General features: G+C 42.6%; 1 protein-coding gene across 6 annotated transcripts in view; it reads right to left on the bottom strand.

The window, feature by feature from the left end:
- Positions 1–17364, bottom strand: part of MYO1B (myosin IB) — a 174747-nt gene that overhangs the window by 87794 nt on the left and 69589 nt on the right. For all 6 annotated transcript variants that reach the window (XM_026492296.4, XM_048214435.2, XM_048214436.2 and 3 more), the window contains exon 4: positions 3001–3095. In XM_026492296.4, coding sequence (XP_026348081.2) covers positions 3001–3095 — 95 coding nt within the window. The remainder of the gene's footprint in view (positions 1–3000; positions 3096–17364) is intronic.

Raw genomic sequence — 17364 nt, 5'->3', positions numbered from 1 at the left:
TGGGCACTGCTGGTGGGATGTAAATTGGTACAACTACTACAGAGAACAGTACACAGAGGCTCCTCAAAACTTCCAGTGATGGGATTAGTGTCCTTATCTCGCTCTCACTCATTCTCTCTCTCTCTCTCTCTCTGGCTCTATCTCTACCATGTGAGGACAAAGATAGAAGGTTTTCACCAGGAACCAAATCAGCAGGCACCTTGATCTTGCACTTCCCGGCCTCCAGGACTATGAGAAATAAATACGTTGTTTAAGCCACCCGGTCTATGGTATTTTGTCAAATCAGGCTGAATTGGCTAAAAGAAGTGGGGACTCTAGAACTTTATATATACTACCAGTGTTGAATTCCAGCTCTGCCACTTTCTCACTGGGAAGTTTGGACATGTTGGTTAACCTTCTGTGGCTCAATTTCCCCGTGATAAAAATTGGGGTAAGAAGAATAGCTACCCATGTAATATGCTAAAGCACGATGCCCAGCACAACGTGTACTTATGTAGGGTAGCTACTGTTATTACCCAATGGCATGGCAGTGGTTCCCTCATGGGAGGGAACAGAATCAGAATTTGTCAGTTTCACAAGAGGCTATAAAAATGGTCTAAATTTTATAAAAATAAACAAGATTCTACATTTAAGCTTACAATACTTCGTTCGACAATACTAGATTGAGCATATCTGACCTAACAGAGGCGGACGTACAAAAAACCTACAATATCTTGCTTGATGAAAAGACTGGTATGATTCCATACATGTGTTATATTAACAAAAGCCTGGTATCCATATTAGGAGGGGGAATAGTTCCACCATAACCAAGACCAAACTGGAAGTATTTATTGCGTCTGTCTCTCTTCTTGGGATGTAATTTTGTGAAGCATATAGAAAAATGGGATCATTCCAGACTAATAGGACCATGATAGTGAGGGATTTGAGAATGAGATCTAATCTTCCTAGTATATGCTCTTAAAAGCACCCTGTATTTTTCCTTCACTACACTTTACATTCTGTATATGGACTATATGTATACAGGCATACATACAATATATGTGCTTATGCAGTACACGTACTATGTACATTATATAAAACACAGAGATTGTCTATCTCCTCCACTAGTTTACAAATTCAATAAGGACAAGGATGGTACCTGGCTCACCAGTGTATCACAAGTACTTAGTATAGTACCTTTCACCTTATTTGTATTCCTAATTTGTACTCAAAAGTTATTTCCTGGGGGCTCATAGGTGGCTCAGCCGGTAGAGTGGCTGACTTGGCTTTGGCTCAGGTTATGGTTTTGGCATCCTGGGACTGGGCCCCCTGTCAAGAAGTCTGCTTGAGGATTCTCTCCCTCTGCCCCTCCCTATCCCTCTAAAATTAATAAATAAATCTTAAAACAAAAATTATTTCCTGGATGAATGAGTAAATGAATGTGCATCACACGGGGAATTTTTGAAGACAAGGGATGTTTATTTAGCCCTAGGAAGATACCATGGATGACTTCAAATAACTGAGTGACTGCCCCGTAGAAAAGAAAGTACACTAACTGGATAAGGTTCCAGACGGCAGAGGTAAGACCACTAGGCAGAGGCAGAATCCAACTCTAGGTAAGAAAGAACTTACGTTAGCTGAACCTGTATGGCAAATGTAGCAGTCTGCTTTCCAAAGCAGTGAGCCCTCCATCACAAAAGCAGGGAGTCTGGCTGTTCTATGGGAAGGACCCTACAGCAGGAAGTGTACAACTACAATCCCTTCCAATGATATAAGACTATGCTTTCTTTCCGTTCTTACTTTTCGTTCTTTTTTTTTTTTTCTAAAGATTTTATTTATTTATTTATTTGAAAGCGAGCAAGTGAGGACAGACAGGGGGAGGGGCAGCGGGAGAGGCACAAGCAGACTCCCCACTGAGGAGGGAGCTGATGCTGGGCTCAATCCCAGGACTCCAGGATCATGACCTGAGCCAAAGGCAGACACTTAACCAACTGAGCCACCCAGGCGTCCCTGTTACTTTCCGTTCTTACATGCCAGTCAATAAGACTTTAAAGGCATAAGTTTTAAGAGGGGCTTATGAACAAAATATTCATTTCAGTCAGTTGACTGAAATACCCATGGGCAATTTTCTTCTCTTAATAATCAAAGGCTCAAAGTATGCTAATCCGATCACTTAATAGCCAAGCAAAGTAGAAATGTTTAAATCCCTTTTTGGCAAACTAGTAGAATCATCGGAGGCTTGCGTATAAAACAAGAACATTTTATAGATAAAATGGCTGCGAAAATACCATCTCCCTCATTCTCCTCCTCCTTCAGGGACGTATTAGTTCCATCAAAGAAACTCACTGACAACAGTGGTTCTGACCTGCCCAAGTTTGGACTCAGAGAGCACAGCTCTTCTAAATTTTTTCCAGGTTAGCTGGGCACCATGTGTAAAATCACTTTTTCACTCAAAAGCATCATCAATCATATGAATTGTTTTTATTAAAAGTACAAGAAAAAAAGCATAATCTCTCTATTCAAGAGTCTGTTTTATGGGGAGGTTGCCAGCCCATCTAAAAATATATAGAAAAATCTCAATTCCTTAAGCTTCAAAGACTTTGGAGTGAAATTAAGCATTTTTCTAGTATATCCCCTCCTCACTCTTTACCAGGGGTAAGATGTGCCTGTGGCCTCTCAAAGCCCAAACAATTCATCATTCGTCAAAGAAATGGTAAGACCTCACAGGTCTGGGGCCTTGGAGGAAAAGTAAAAGACCCTGAAGTAGATCCGGAATCTGGACAAACTCCCACATTGGTTGAAATCCCTTTGACAGGTACCCGTTTCTTCCTGTGAGAGATCTAAGTCCTTCCCAGAGAACATTCCAGGATCCTCATCAGCAGCCTCCCGCAAAGGAGCCATCACAGTGGCCCTGTGCAGCTTCATGCTAATGAGGCCCCACCTGCCCCCTGCTCGATCATCATCTGTGTGGCATCTACCTTCGACAGAGGAGAAAGGAAGGTTGCCCAGGGCTGGCCTTACCTGTTTTTCCTGCTCCGCTTTCCCCAGTAATGAGAATACATTGGTCTTTATCTTGATCTCTTAGGGATCTGTAAGCTTCATCTGACAGGGCAAATCTGCAGGGGATAATGGGAGAAAAGTCCTTAAAATTCAGCTCATTATCATGTTTATCAGATGTAACCACAAGCTCTTCAAAGGACACTGATATGCTTTAGATAGGAAGCTCAGACATCGGATTTTATTTCCTTCAAATTCTTAAAGGAAATAAATAAACCCATCCATCCTTGTGGCCCAGGCTACCTTTTCCTTCGCATTCCCTAGTAAACAAAATGGTACCAATTCACTGCACTGCGAAGACTTGCTTTATTTAACCCACACGCAATACTTCAGGTTCATTTTATTAAAATCTGGGCAATTCAGAGAAAAAAGGAGAAAATGTCACATCACATGTTCAAAACTGGATGACGCAGAGGTTTGCAGAACAATACACCGGTTTCAAAACAATGAGAAAAAATTTTTCTCGAACATTAGAAAAACGCTATCAAATACCAAATACTTGGTATTAGCATCATTAAGCTGAAGACAGAACTACTGCCTTCACAGACACCTAAGTGAGGCTAACCACCCACCAGCGGCCAGAGGTATCACACATCTGCCACGGGTCCTGTCCAGTCCCAGGCCCTGGAGCTCCTCACTGGGCCCTGTGATGACAAAGGGCCCCCTATCCAGACCAAGTCAGTCCTCAGGTTGATCTTCCCTGCCTCGAAATTACAGACGAGGTAAAATGTGCCCCCTCTAGCTACTGAAAAATAATTTTGACAATATGGTACTGTGTTTAAAATAGGTAAAGTCTCTCTTCTAATTCATTTATCAATGAGTACTTACCACGCGTCTACCTTGTGTAAAGAATATGCTGGGAATGTAAAGATAAGTTAGACTCAGCCCTGTTTCAGGAATTCTCAGTCAAAAGCAAGGGAGAGAGATAGAAATAGAAAACAGCAACCCTACAAGTTAAAAGCAATGAGAAAGATATGTGCAAACATTGCAGAACAAGACAGAGGCCTCAGGGGTTGGGGAATGGAGCTGCACAATCTTCAGGGGTAGAAAAACCAGTCCTAAAGAATACAGCAGCAAGACTAAGGGCTTTTAGGCAACAAAGCAAAAGAGAAAATAACCTAGAGTATGGGGGGGGGGGGTTAGGGGGGTCTACGAGCAGTTCCTTGCTGCTGGAAGGCAAGGCATAAGGAAGGAACAGATGAGCGATAAACCAGAGAGAGAGATGGGCAGACTCCAAATGAGAACAGAGATGATAAGGGAGCCGCACTCCAGGACTGTAAGCAGGACAGTGGCAGGATCAGGTAAGAATTAGATAGTAATCAGAGCTAAAAACAGCAACATTTAGAGCACTGTCCCCAAGCCCTTCCTATTTAATCATGTTAAATCTCACAACAAAACTACTAAGAATAAATTATTATTAATCCCATTTCCAGAGATGAAACTGTGGCACAGAAGACATAACGTGCCACGGTCCCACGGCCAGTGGGACACACTGGAGCCAGAACTGAGCCCTGCCTCTGACCACCGCCATACAGCGTGTCTGCATTTGGGACAGAGCCACAAGAGCGGACGTGACACCCGTCTGGAGACAGGGAGGCCAGGGAAGGGCCGGGCTCCAGGGAGAGTGCAGATGTGGCTAACCAGACCACAGACAGCCTTTCAATCCATGACTGGCTTTTCTTGAGAAAGAGTGTAGCACCATTAATACTGACAGTTTACTGAGCGCCTTCGCTGTGCCGGGATGGGGTGCTCGCATATTCAAAATCAGATTTGATCCTCAAAACAGATCTATGAAGTAAAAGTTAGCCTCCTTAAAGAAAACTGACCCAACTCAGACTAAGACATGACGTGACATGTCTGTGATCCCTTTCCCAGGAAAGTCATAACCTTACCCAGAAATACCGTATACCACATTCTTCCCCTCTTGTCACATCCTCTTAGCACTATCTGTGATGTTATCTTCTGGCTGGACTACTGTGGGACCCTCAGAGAGCCTTATTCTGTAACCATGATTTCGATGAATCCAATGCCTTGCCCATAATAAGTATACTCTAAATGCATTTGCTGAATCAATGTCTGAATGAGAAAAAAGAAAGAAAGAAGAATGGAAATATCTGGCACAAGGGACTTTTTTGACTAGCAGGTGCCTTTAGCCTGTTTCTGTGACCAGTGCATGGTGATCTCCTTCTGCCCAGCAAGGTCTTACTCTCCCCTCAAATCCCTCGCAGCCATTCCCTATCTAACCAGCACCTTGCTCGCCCCCCAAGACCACTCAGCATCCCTCTTTCGTGTTCTCTGATGCCTCCAGGTATCACTGCATACCAGGGAAAGTGAAAAACACAGTGATGGTGGGAGCGGAAGATGCCCTGGGTAGGATTCTCTAGACCTCAGATCCACAACTCACCACCTACCTGACCTTGAGCAAGTCCCTTGCCCTGGCCGAACGGCAGATTCTTCATGTACAAATTGGAGAATGGAGCCACATGTGTTAGCTTAGAAGGCTATATAAAAGCTCTTTAAGTGTTGTAAAGCCCGAAATAAACATGTGAAATCTTTCTGTGTTACAATCTGTTATGTACACATCTTCTTATCTGTTACCGAACATAAGCCCCTCCAGGGCACAGCCTTTCTATCTAATTAATCTCTGTGCCGTCCTGCACAGTTATAAACACAAGACCCCGTCAATACCAAAATATGAAAGAATGAATGAGTGAATTCTCTCCAAGTATTGACAAAGTCACTACTGCAGTGAGCCCCATAGAATGGTAATCAGGAAATTCATTTCTTCTCATGACCTTCCTGCAGGAAGGAAAAGCAGTGCTTCGATTTCTTACCAGCCTCACTCCCCTCCCGTTCCTCTCACCTCCACGCAACAGTGCAGAGATGCCCCTATCATCATCCTCATTGGCAAGAAATGCAGGAAAACACATCATGGCAAAAACAAGCGAACTTTTCCAAATCCATATTCACTGACTCATGGGTTAGCATACACCTCTTCTATGCTCCTAAGACTGCAAGTTAGTTTCATGTATTACACCCTTCATACATCCCAAATGATGCAAAATTACTTCTCACATGAATAACGACAGAGGATTGTGTGTGTGTGTGTGTGTGTGTGTGTGTATACCACACACACACACACACACACACACACGCACAGGCTTTAGGAGATCACCAAGGGACCCTGCCATGGTTTTATTTCACATCAAAACACTTAAGTTAAACACTTTGTCTTTTTTCTTGTCTCCAAGACAGAAATATTTAACTGCCATTCCCCCAAACTGGGCTTGATTCATCTAACTATATTTTTATATAACATAAAGGCTAAACAGGATAGCTATTCTTTCAAGATTCTAGACAGCCACTGAGGTCAAAGTGCCCTGAAAATTCACCACCTGAGGCACACAAGCACGGGAGAAGCTGGCTTGGACTACTGACACACCGTCCACAGCACAGTACACCCGCGGTCACACACTTCTTCGTACAAACTCAGGCGTGACTTGACATAGTTAAAACAATGACCGAGGGACAGGCCACGAAGGACACAAGCCCTGCGCCCGGTCTTGTTCTTTTTCTCTCTGGCACCATCAGCACGTACCCAGCACCAAGGCCAACATTTATAACTGTAAACTGAAACCACATGCCAGTCCTCCAAACCACTCTGTAATTAAGGAACCTAAATAAATCTTTAGAGAAGTTTTTACTTAAAAACACTTGCGAGCCATATGCTTCGTATTATTTTGTGAGCATGTCAGCATTGTTGTTCACCACACGCAGAAATGAACGGTTTATCCTAATGCGATGACGACAGCGTCAGGGGCAAGCACGGGTTTTATGCCCCACCACATCAAGGGCGCGGTTTCATCCACTTCTTCTGTCCTCTAGTTGAGCTCTAAGAATAGAGACTGACACTTGAAAGCCAGCCTCCCCTTCATTTCCAGGTCAGCTACACGGCTGCTGTGTTCGTGGAGAGCCAAACCTTCCCCAACACCAAGGATGCTCACTGCACATTCCCAAACGGCTCTATCTATCGCTTTTCGGTTTTAGGAGTCTGATTTGGGGCTCATCTGTTATTTCCCGTCAGGGTGGGATATTGGGTCGCATGTCCAAAGTTATCTAGCCCGATTTACATTCCTCCCCCATCATCTTTCTGTTCAGAATGTTAATCTCCACAGCAGTTCTGCTTTCATGGTCATCAAAGGTGACGGCAGGGTTTCTTTTCCCAAAACTCCATGCTCTCCACCCTGCAGTCACCTTTCTAAGTTTATTTCATCTACAATGCAAAGCAGGAAAGATGTCACAGCAAATACATCACCGCCACCACCTAAAGCTTATGTGCTTCCCAGCAGACCTCTAGTTTTCACTCTCTCTGGATCTCCCATAATGAGATGCTTGAGATCTTTCCCTAATGCAGGCTAATCCATTTTGTTAGTTTGTCATCTCCCGTGAGCCAAAGTTTAACAGAACAAAATCTGTCTCAGGAAACTTTCCTGAATTTAGGTAACTGTTTCTACCAATTTGTTTCATGTTGTTTTCATCAAAAGCTCTCAAAATGGAACTGCCTTTTTCATTCAATCCTGAATTCTAGGATATTTTTGAATCACACCAGGGAAATTCGGCTTCTGACTTTAATTCTCTTAGGATAGCCAGTATCAAAATTCTCATCTCCAATTGATACCTACAAATCTCCGCTATTTCTTTTCTTTCTAGGTCTGGGTCAGCCCTAAAAACCAGGTTTTTCTAAAATTACGTAACACGCACACACACACAAATGCGTTTTTTTTTTTAAATTCCTCATCTCCAAGTGTTCCACCAATTTTTAATTTCATTTGAACCTCATTAAGGGCTAAGATAGTCCACAAGAAGGATGGGGAAGAGAAGGAAAAGGAGAAAGGGAATTATGTGTGGTGTGTTTTGCACGCACACTGTGAGGTTTGTTGATTCGCCTGCTTAGTTTTGAGGAGAGACACAATGTTGGCCTTCCTTGTAAAATACTATTGCAAGTATCTGTACATCAAACATTGCCTCATATTCTTAAGTCAGAAAATGTTCACCCACTTGAAAAATATCACCTTGTTAAAGTAGTATTAGGCTCTACCACCAGACATCTGAAGGGAAAACTTCAGGGAAAGTAAGTCTTTGTAGTTTTATTATAAGGAACTGCAACTTTTTATCCTGAAAGCTTTATTGCATTCTTGTCCGATGCCAGCATAAACATGGTAAATTAACACATTTTCACAATACATTTATCCCCTCATAGCCACGTTACTGGTAAACATTTCTCATAGTCCAAGCCTCAGAACAACAGAAGACAGAGAACAAAAATAAGCCTCTTCTCAAAATAAACATTGAAGGGTAAGACGTACACTATGAAGAAAAAGGAAATAGGAAAACAGACATAAAGAACAGGAATGGGGGAGGGATGGCAAACGGACCTACATGGCTGCAAGATTCCTTTATGTTACAATAAAGTGGGACAATATTAACTCAATAATAGTCCTGAAAAGTATATTACAATACCTGGAACAACAACTAAAATAATAACACAAGAGCTACAAAATTACTAAAAAATTAAAATGGAATTCTAAAAAAAAAAAAAAATCAAATAATCCAAAAATAAAAGGCCAGAAAAGAAGAATAAACACAGAGGGGACAAACAGAAAATAAATTAAAAAATGGTAGACCTAAATTCAACCACACTGATAACTACATTAAATGTGAATGGACAAAAATACTCTAATTAAAAGGCAGAGGATGTTAGAATGGATATAAGAACAAAATCCAACTATATGCTGCCCATAGGAGCCACATTTAAAATATGAAGACATAGACAGGCTAAAAGAAAGTAAGATGAAAAAAGATAAACTAGGCCAAAACGATTGGTTAAAAAAAAGAAATGACGCCGTACTTTTAAAAAATACATTTAAACTGGAAGAGGTCCCTAGTTGCCATATAAGAGGGACACTATGTGATGACATGGCATATGGCAGAGAGCAGGTGAGACTTAATTATCTTAAAACATGAGCTATAATCATTTTTGAATATTTTACCAATGCTTAATTTTCTAAATTCATAGACATTTGTATATCCTAAATATTAAGTAGCCACACTGCTTTCTTTTGGCTACGTGATTGAAAAGGGCTTGTTTCTATTAGCTACAAAACAGAAATAATCTCATCAGGGATGAATCACTTCAAGATGACATCTGTTCTGAAGTGACAAACGTAAAGCATCAAATAATGCTCAAAAGTCAGACTTTAAAATAGGGTATGACAAACAGGCACAAAAAGTTTCTTCTTCCTTTAGAATTACATTGGTTTTTGAAAAATAGACTCCTACACAGTATTTTTGTAAAATTCCATAGATTGCCTGAGTCAACCTCAACATATACCCAGCCTCTCATTATTTCTTAATGGGTCACTCAAAAATATTTTTTAATGTTTAGCAATCAAATGTAACCACTAAGGTGACAAAAAATCACAGTACTGGAATATTCTGTATATATAAAATCGTTCACTTGTGTTATAATATTTTAAGGAACAGCAGAAATCCCTGTGTAGTTGGACAAGAAACTCTTCTTAGAATTTACAAACAAAGCTCTTTATTTCAAATGTTCACATGCTAATTATGGAATATAATCCAAAGCAAACAGCAAAGAGCACTGAAGAGGTAATCTTTCAAGATTCTAGAAATCTTATTTATAATCTTCTTGTGATGAAGCAGCTTTGGGGTATACCCAAATTCTTCTGACCCTATGTGCCTAACCATTATCAAGATTACAATGGAGATCCTCACGTGTACCCCGTCCAGGGCCAGCCAGCTGAGAGTCACTTCTTCTAGAGAGTGCTACCAAGGGGGACTGGGCCAAGGGGTGATACTTTTTCAAAGGTAGATTGCAAAAGCCAGGTACTGGAGACACGCATTAGGAAGAGACAAGAGGTTTAGAGGACTAAATTACGACAGGAAGGAAAAGGACTGGACTCAAGATATGAAAGCAATGAGGAGGAAACATCTGCTTTCAGAGCCTGGAAGCTGCTCTTTGGAATTTAGCACTAATCCCTCGTACTACTCAGGACTTCCTTCTGAAAATGGAGCCCAGAGCATGAGATGCCACAGGGGGAAAGCCCTCCAGTGGCGCAGCATCCTGCTTGGGGTCTGGCAAGCATCCAGAAACTAAGAGGCGAATTCTGCGTCATCAGTGTTTGCTGCTGCAGGGCCTTACCTCACAAATTAATGAAGATGAATGGCTTCCATCATTCAAGATCAAATCAATCCCCTAATAAGCAAAATGGAAGAGTGTGTGGAGGACAGAGAACATCCGCAAGGCCGGGGTTCCCAGGGAGTTCATAGGCACCCATGAGAGAAAAGGCATCGTACTCACTGTGTGCGTTCTGAGGACAATCATTAAGAAAATCTGTCCTCTAGAAGCTTAACATCTAACAGGAAAGACACTGAAGTCTCCCAAAATGGAGGTGGGAGAAGGTAATTAACACATCAGCCATCTCCTAAAAACATTCAGAAAAGGAAAAAATGACTTTTATTGAGAAAGGTATGTCATGGAAAGCTGCAAAATCTGACCCCCACGGCATATGCAAGGACAGAGGCTGGGAGGACGCAGATGGCAAGGAGGAAATTATGTTATTTCCCCCGTGCAGAAATTAACAACACACACCTGATTTGGAAGAAAGAACAAAGAGACAACTGGGCTTTTAATTCAAATTCAGTAAGCCCTTTAAGTATTTTTAGTATCCCTTTTAACAAAAGAATACTAATAATCACCCAACTTTTATCACCCAATTCTCATAAAAATAATTACAGTTATAATCTATTAAAATAGCCTTTCCTGCTCAAGGTAAACACAATTTAAACAAATTCCCAACACAACTGTTTCCAAGTTTTTTTGAAAAATAGATTATTCCAAGTAATTTCATTGTCCGTTTTTATGACTTTATTACAAATCCTAGAAATACTTATCCCAAGAGATGTTACTTCAAAGACCTTCCTCATTACCCTTAGGACTTCATGTTTTATTCATTAGAGTAAACAGAATGATTTCAAATTCTCAAGATGCTGATTTCCCAGATAGATGTTCCTTACTGAGTTAAAGCCTAAAGATGTGCCACTTCCTAGGTCACTCTGCATGTCTTTGTCGAGCCTGGCACAGATATTCGATCTAAGGTACCTCGCATCGAAGTCTGTACAGTGAAGCGAACCTTTCAGGTTTATGACATTTAAATACAGACCCATGTCATTTAACTTGGATAGCCCCTCCGTGCCTGCTATGTACGCAGGACACTATGAAGCTGAGCCCCAGCCTTCCTCCAGAAGCGAGAGACACCGGGATGCTCGTCCACAACAGAAGATGCTGTGCTGGGGACCTTTCTCCGCACCAGGTACTGAAGAAGTGCAGAGAAATCTGGCTGCAGTTATCACAGAAGGCATCGGACGGAGATGGCATTGGAACGGGAACCCCAAGCACACACTGCTTCGGTTTCTTTCTCTTTCTTTCTTTCTTTCTTTCTTTCTTTCTTTCTTTCTTTCTTTCTTTCTTTTTCTCTTTCTTTCTTTCTTTCTTACTGCTTCAGTTTCTTTTTCTTTCTTTCTTTCTTCCTTCCTTCCTTCCTTCCTTCCTTCCTTCCTTCCTTCCTTCCTTCCTTCCTTCCTTCCTTTCTTTCTTTCTTTCTTTCTTTCTTTCTTTCTTTCTTTCTTTCTTTCTTTCTTTCTTTCATAGAGGAGAGGTAGTGGGCAGTAGTGGAAGGTTGTTACCAACTTCTTCCAGCCCTGGTCTGTGCTCCCGGTCTACGGGAGGAGGAGGCTTACAGGGCACCGCGAACGGTGTCTGAAATGGAGCGAGCTACTCGATAAAGGACTGAAAGGCCAGCGGGGTTAAGTCTGAATGTTTACCTTATAGAATCAAAGTCACAAATCAATCCACATTTTGGGAAGCGAGATCTGCCACCGTTTCATGAGTAGATGCAAAATTCAATGAAATCAACAAATTTGAACAAGATGCCTGATAATAAGTAGATACATGTACACACACACACACACACACACACACACACACCACTGTGAATACACAATGAAACATCTGGGTTTGCATACATTATTATGGAGAAAGGGAAGTGAATAGGTAAAAATAATAATTATTGTTATAATAAGACTTCGGTTATTAGCTAAACATACATCATGATACCATGATGAAGGAAACATTTTGGAAATAATTTTAAGAGAATTCAGTAGTCATTTATTCAATAAGAGCATTCTGTGTGTCCGGCAGATGAAGACAATGATATCATCCCTACCCCCACCCACTCAGTGTAGAGAAATCATGCACTATCTAACTAGATAATAATCTAGTCATGTGAGGACAAGTCATTTGGTCTATGCGGCTTACTTAAAAACAACAACAAAACCTTTCCCTGAGGCATGTGGGATACTGGTATCAGGAAAAATTTTTTTTTAATTAAAATTTTGCTTGACTCTTTAATCCAGGAACCCAATACCTTTCAAATCCACCTCTTAGTCTCCTCCCATCACCAGTTTTTTATTGCCTTAGACAAGTTCTTCATTCCTGGCCTGAGCTTCAGTAACTCTTAAAGGGGTCTATATTCTGGCAAGACATTTTCACAAGCCATCTTGATACAATACTGAAAAAATACAATGTCATTTATACACCATGACTCTTTCTCCATTCCTAATCCTGGCCTCAGTACAGCCAGATTTGACTTACTGTTTTATGTGTTTCTGTAACAAAGTTTAGTAAAGCTTGCTTCTGTAAAGAAAAATTTGTGAAAGCTCAAAGCAAGGTTATAGGATTGCTGTCTTCCAAAGCTATGGTTCTGTGGAGTACTCTCACTCTTAAGCATCGCACACTTCTATTGTTCAGGCATCAGAGAGAAGTGTTAGACATGTGTTCGAGAATGTCCCAGGAGTCTGGACTGAACTTAAGTGATCCTAGTGGCCCACAGGCTCCCCTCCCTCCCACACCTCCAGGGTTTTAATATGGGGTTTAAAATCTATTCAAATGAAGTTTGCAAATTCAGGACATAGACAAAATGCAGAAACCTTTCATCTGGATTTCCACAGGAAAACAAATGAGTCCATTATTACACAGCCAAATCCTTGTCTTGATTTTTAAAAAAAAAAAAAACTCAGTGATTGGGGTGCCTGGGTGGCTCAGTTGGTTAAGCATCTGACTCTCGGTTTTGGCTCAGGTCAAGGTCTCAGGGTCCTGACACAGAGTCCCACGTTGGGCTCTGCGCTTGGCAGGGAGTCTGCTTCTTGAGATTCTCTCCATCTGTCCCTCCCTCTCTTGTGCCCTTTCTCTCTTTCTCTCTCTCTCCCTCCTTAAAATAAATAAGGAAATCTTAAAAAAAAAAAAAAAAAAAAAAAAGAGAGAGAGAGACTCAGTGATTGAAGTGGGGGAATCAAAGGACCACAAATCAGATCATGGAGATACAGTAACCCCCTCACCGTACCCCTCCCACCCTACCCTATCCCTCACCCCAAAGAGCAGACTCTGGGTTTGGGATGACTGACAGCCCTCTCTGAGAAGACCCAGGGTGGTGAACAAAGGATGACTACTCCTTACTGGGTGTGTCTTCCAGATGGTTCTCCCTCCCACTCCCTCCCTTACCCCAGTTCTGGTCCCCACCCAAGGGAAAAGACTCTATGATAAGGTAAGGAAGACTCAAGATGCTACTACTGTTTTGCACAGTAGTTACCGTTTTCTACATGTTGTTTGTTTCTTTCAATGTTCAAATGTTTACCTTTTTAAAATGGCTTCAAAGTGGCCACATAAGAATGGGTGAGCCAAAAATACCATATGCCACTCGGGCCGCAGGCTGACTTTCCTGCAACCGTCCTCCTTCTAAAATGTGAATGGGTCACTCCCTCCCTGACAAGTTTCCCTGGCTCCCCAACACCCCCACCCCCGCAGAGCATGGTCGAGCACTTTTCACAGGAAATGATGCAACAGCAACGCTTCTGCTGCAAGAAGATTCAACGCTGATCCAGAGGAAGTGCCCTGCCATTCCCAAAGGGGTCTGATCCAACTCCTTCATCATTCCATCCCACAAAAGCACGGCTCCAAGGTGACCTCAAAGACAGAGCACTCAAACATCTGCTTTCAAGTACTTTAAGCCACGTCACTCTGTCGGCAAGGTGGCCACAAGAAAACGAATGCACTGACACAGGTCACATATTTACTGGAGAGCAAGAACACTCGGATCTGCAAGCAAGCAGGTAGTATTTATTACCAGATGTCTGCAGCGGGAAAAGGTACCTGATAAAGGCAGAGACCAAACTTTGAGAAACTAGAATAAAGTCCTGAGAGCCAGCAACAACCCTCCCACATCAGCTGCGTAGGGGCGAGAGACGCCGATGAGAACCAGTTATGCCTAAGGCACTCTGGATACAAATACTAGGTCCTTGAGAGCTATGCAGAGAGCCAGTGGATGTTTTTATTACAGAATACAAGCTCAAGACAAGCCACTATCTTTAACGCAAAATCTTGAACTTAAAGACTTCCTTCATGTGTCTCTTGACCGGTTCCTGCTTCCCCAGAAAGGTAAAGGTAAGGCAGGTCTTCACACAGAATCCAGTCTCTAGGAGCTTTGTTTCTCACGGGTGTGCTACACGTTAAAAAGCAAGCAAGGCTCTTTCCAGGAGAGGGTCTAGCTCTCTTTCCTGGTTCACCTCCCTGCCGGGTCCCCTCTGCTCCACTGCCGCCACCAAATACCCTCTTCCCTTGGAAGTTCTGGGTGATTCCCCTGGCTCCAGGAGCTCTCTGCCTCTATACCTATAAAATCCCCTTTATACATCTATTAAATCCCTAGCATATGGTGTTTTTATTTTTGGACTTTTTTTTATTACAGTTTCTCTCCCTTGAGAGCAGGAATTATGACTCACCATCTCCATGCCTGACATATAGTATAGGCTCAGAATAAATTTCTGTAATGATCCTAACAGTTTTTTCTCTCAATTCATGCAAGGAATTGACAAAATTAATGTATGGTGTTTTCAAATCTGTGTGTGCTTACCAACTATTTATTAAAAAAAAAACAACTAATAAAGGAGAAATCAAAAGAAATGTTATTCAAGTATGCGTATGTCAGTGCACATTCATATCTTTACAAGAAAGAGTTCCGCAGATTTAAAATACTCACAGAAGAAAGTTAAAGAGAGATGGGATTCTACTTTACGCTTGCTAGCTGAAATTCTTCATTTAGGTTATGTTTTAGTATTCAGCAATTCTCTCTAATGCTGGTCTCTGTATGTTCTTTTTGAAGACACAGGCAAATGATCACCTAAAACCTTCTGCTTCAGAAAGGCAAAGCGTGATTACATTTGCACTAGTAACACTCCAGATCCTTGCCAGTTCTTAAACTAAGAGGCAGAAGCAATGAGTCATCTCCAGGACCGGCTGCTGAGACTATCCTGCTCCTACCCTTCCTAGAGACCCACCTGATATGACCTCTCTTCTCCCAAGAGTTTTACAGGCACTCTTGTCGGTTCCCCTTGAGCAAATGATCATGGTTTTTTTTTTTTTTTTTTTTAAGATTTATTTATTTATTTATTTATTTGACAGAGATAGAGACAGCCAGCCAGCGAGAGAGGGAACACAAGCAGGGGGAGTGGGAGAGGAAGAAGCAGGCTCATAGCGGAGGAGCCTGAGGTGGGGCTCGATCCCACAACGCCGGGATCACGCCCTGAGCCGAAGGCAGACGCTTAACCGCTGTGCCACCCAGGCACCCCGCAAATGATCATGTTTATCCTTCATCTCCTTCCCCAGTGTGGTAGCCACTAGCCTCGGAGCGCCCACAATCAATCCGCCAGGAACCGGCCTGGCCGCAGAGGGTGTGAAAATGAAAATGAGTCTGTCTCTGCTCTCCAGACTCTCAAGTTCAAGCCTCTTCCTTCACCATGGCCTTTTAAGAGTCACACTCATCACAGACCCCTTCTGCCCCTCAAACAAAAACCCTTCGCCCTGGAAGGAGGCACTGAGTTAGTGTCCCGCAATTTATGTGCTACAGGACAGATTGTCTGCACCAAGAAAATCACTGGGACTCGCAGAGGTGGGGCACTCAACATTTTTGTCATAAACCAATAAACCTTCAAAAAGTCTTCACACATTAAATCTTCATAACTCAAACGGGTAAAAACACCTAGAAAGCCCATGGCAATGGCCCTCTGCTCCTCTCCCTGTGTCTTTCTCGCCACTGAGATCCAGCACTCTACTGACTCCAACCCATTCAGTGACAGGTCCTAGAATATGCCAATGACCCTCGCCGGCACTTTCTATACGCCAACAGCAGGCTTAGTGACAGAGAAGATAATCTGCAATATTTGGAACAAAGACACATTTCTCGGGAGGTTTCAGAACTGCAAACACTTAATGGAGGAGGATTTCCCTGCAATCTGTGTAAATGGTCATTCGAACAGGGAATTCTGATTCCTAAAAATGTTTTATGGTTCCTAACCTTAGTGCTAAGGTTTCAAAAAAGAAAACACATACCCGTGAATGCACATATATAACTGCTCTCCCCTATGTGTGTACGTCAAAACCCCACTGACGAGAAAATACCCGAGACTGCAATCAGTCCCCAGGCGGGTGATGGGCCCGGAGACGGGGACCATCCTTCTGCCCTACGCAATTATCTAATCAGCATCGTAAACTTGTGCCAGTCTAGAGAATTCTCCATTTATCTCGTCTTCCGGGCCACAGCTCTACAGAGAGGGGGCCATCTATTCAAACAAGTCTCGGTTTGCTGCGCCAATTTCCATAAAATGATGACTGCCCCACCTATTACTCAGTGGGTTTAAAATTAAGGCTCTGTCTTTTCTTGACAACAGAGACTGTGGACTCTGGGACTCTTCCAAAGAACACAACCTCTAAATGCCTGCGGGACACCTTTAATTCAAAGCCCAGTTATGAGGAAACAGAAAACAAATAAAGGGAACATATGAAACTGTCACAGAAGTTATCACAGGAAGGAGAAAGTGCAACCTCCCTGCTCCTTGCATTCCCTCAATCAACTCAAACCCTCAGTAAGTTAGGTCCTTGCACTGGTGGCTCTTAACCTTGGACGCACGTTGGAAGCACCTCGGGTGTCGATGCCTTGTTCCTCAGGGCCCCACGGTCCACAGAATCTAGTCAGTTCTGCGCTCTCCTGAGCAGCGCAGGATGACGACCACTGGCTGGCATACCCTAATGGACTTCCTCTTCCTCCCCCGTGCTCTGGGTGCTATGTCCTTTAGTGGCACGGCTGAGCTGGGCTGCCAGAGAAGCAGCCTAAGCAGCAGCTCTACAAAATCCACTCCTCT

The sequence above is a fragment of the Ursus arctos genome, unplaced genomic scaffold, assembly GCF_023065955.2.
Source record: "Ursus arctos isolate Adak ecotype North America unplaced genomic scaffold, UrsArc2.0 scaffold_1, whole genome shotgun sequence".
Lineage (NCBI taxonomy): Eukaryota > Metazoa > Chordata > Mammalia > Carnivora > Ursidae > Ursus > Ursus arctos.
The sequence above is the reverse complement of the archived record's forward strand: the minus strand, read 5'-3'. Positions and strand labels throughout refer to the sequence as shown.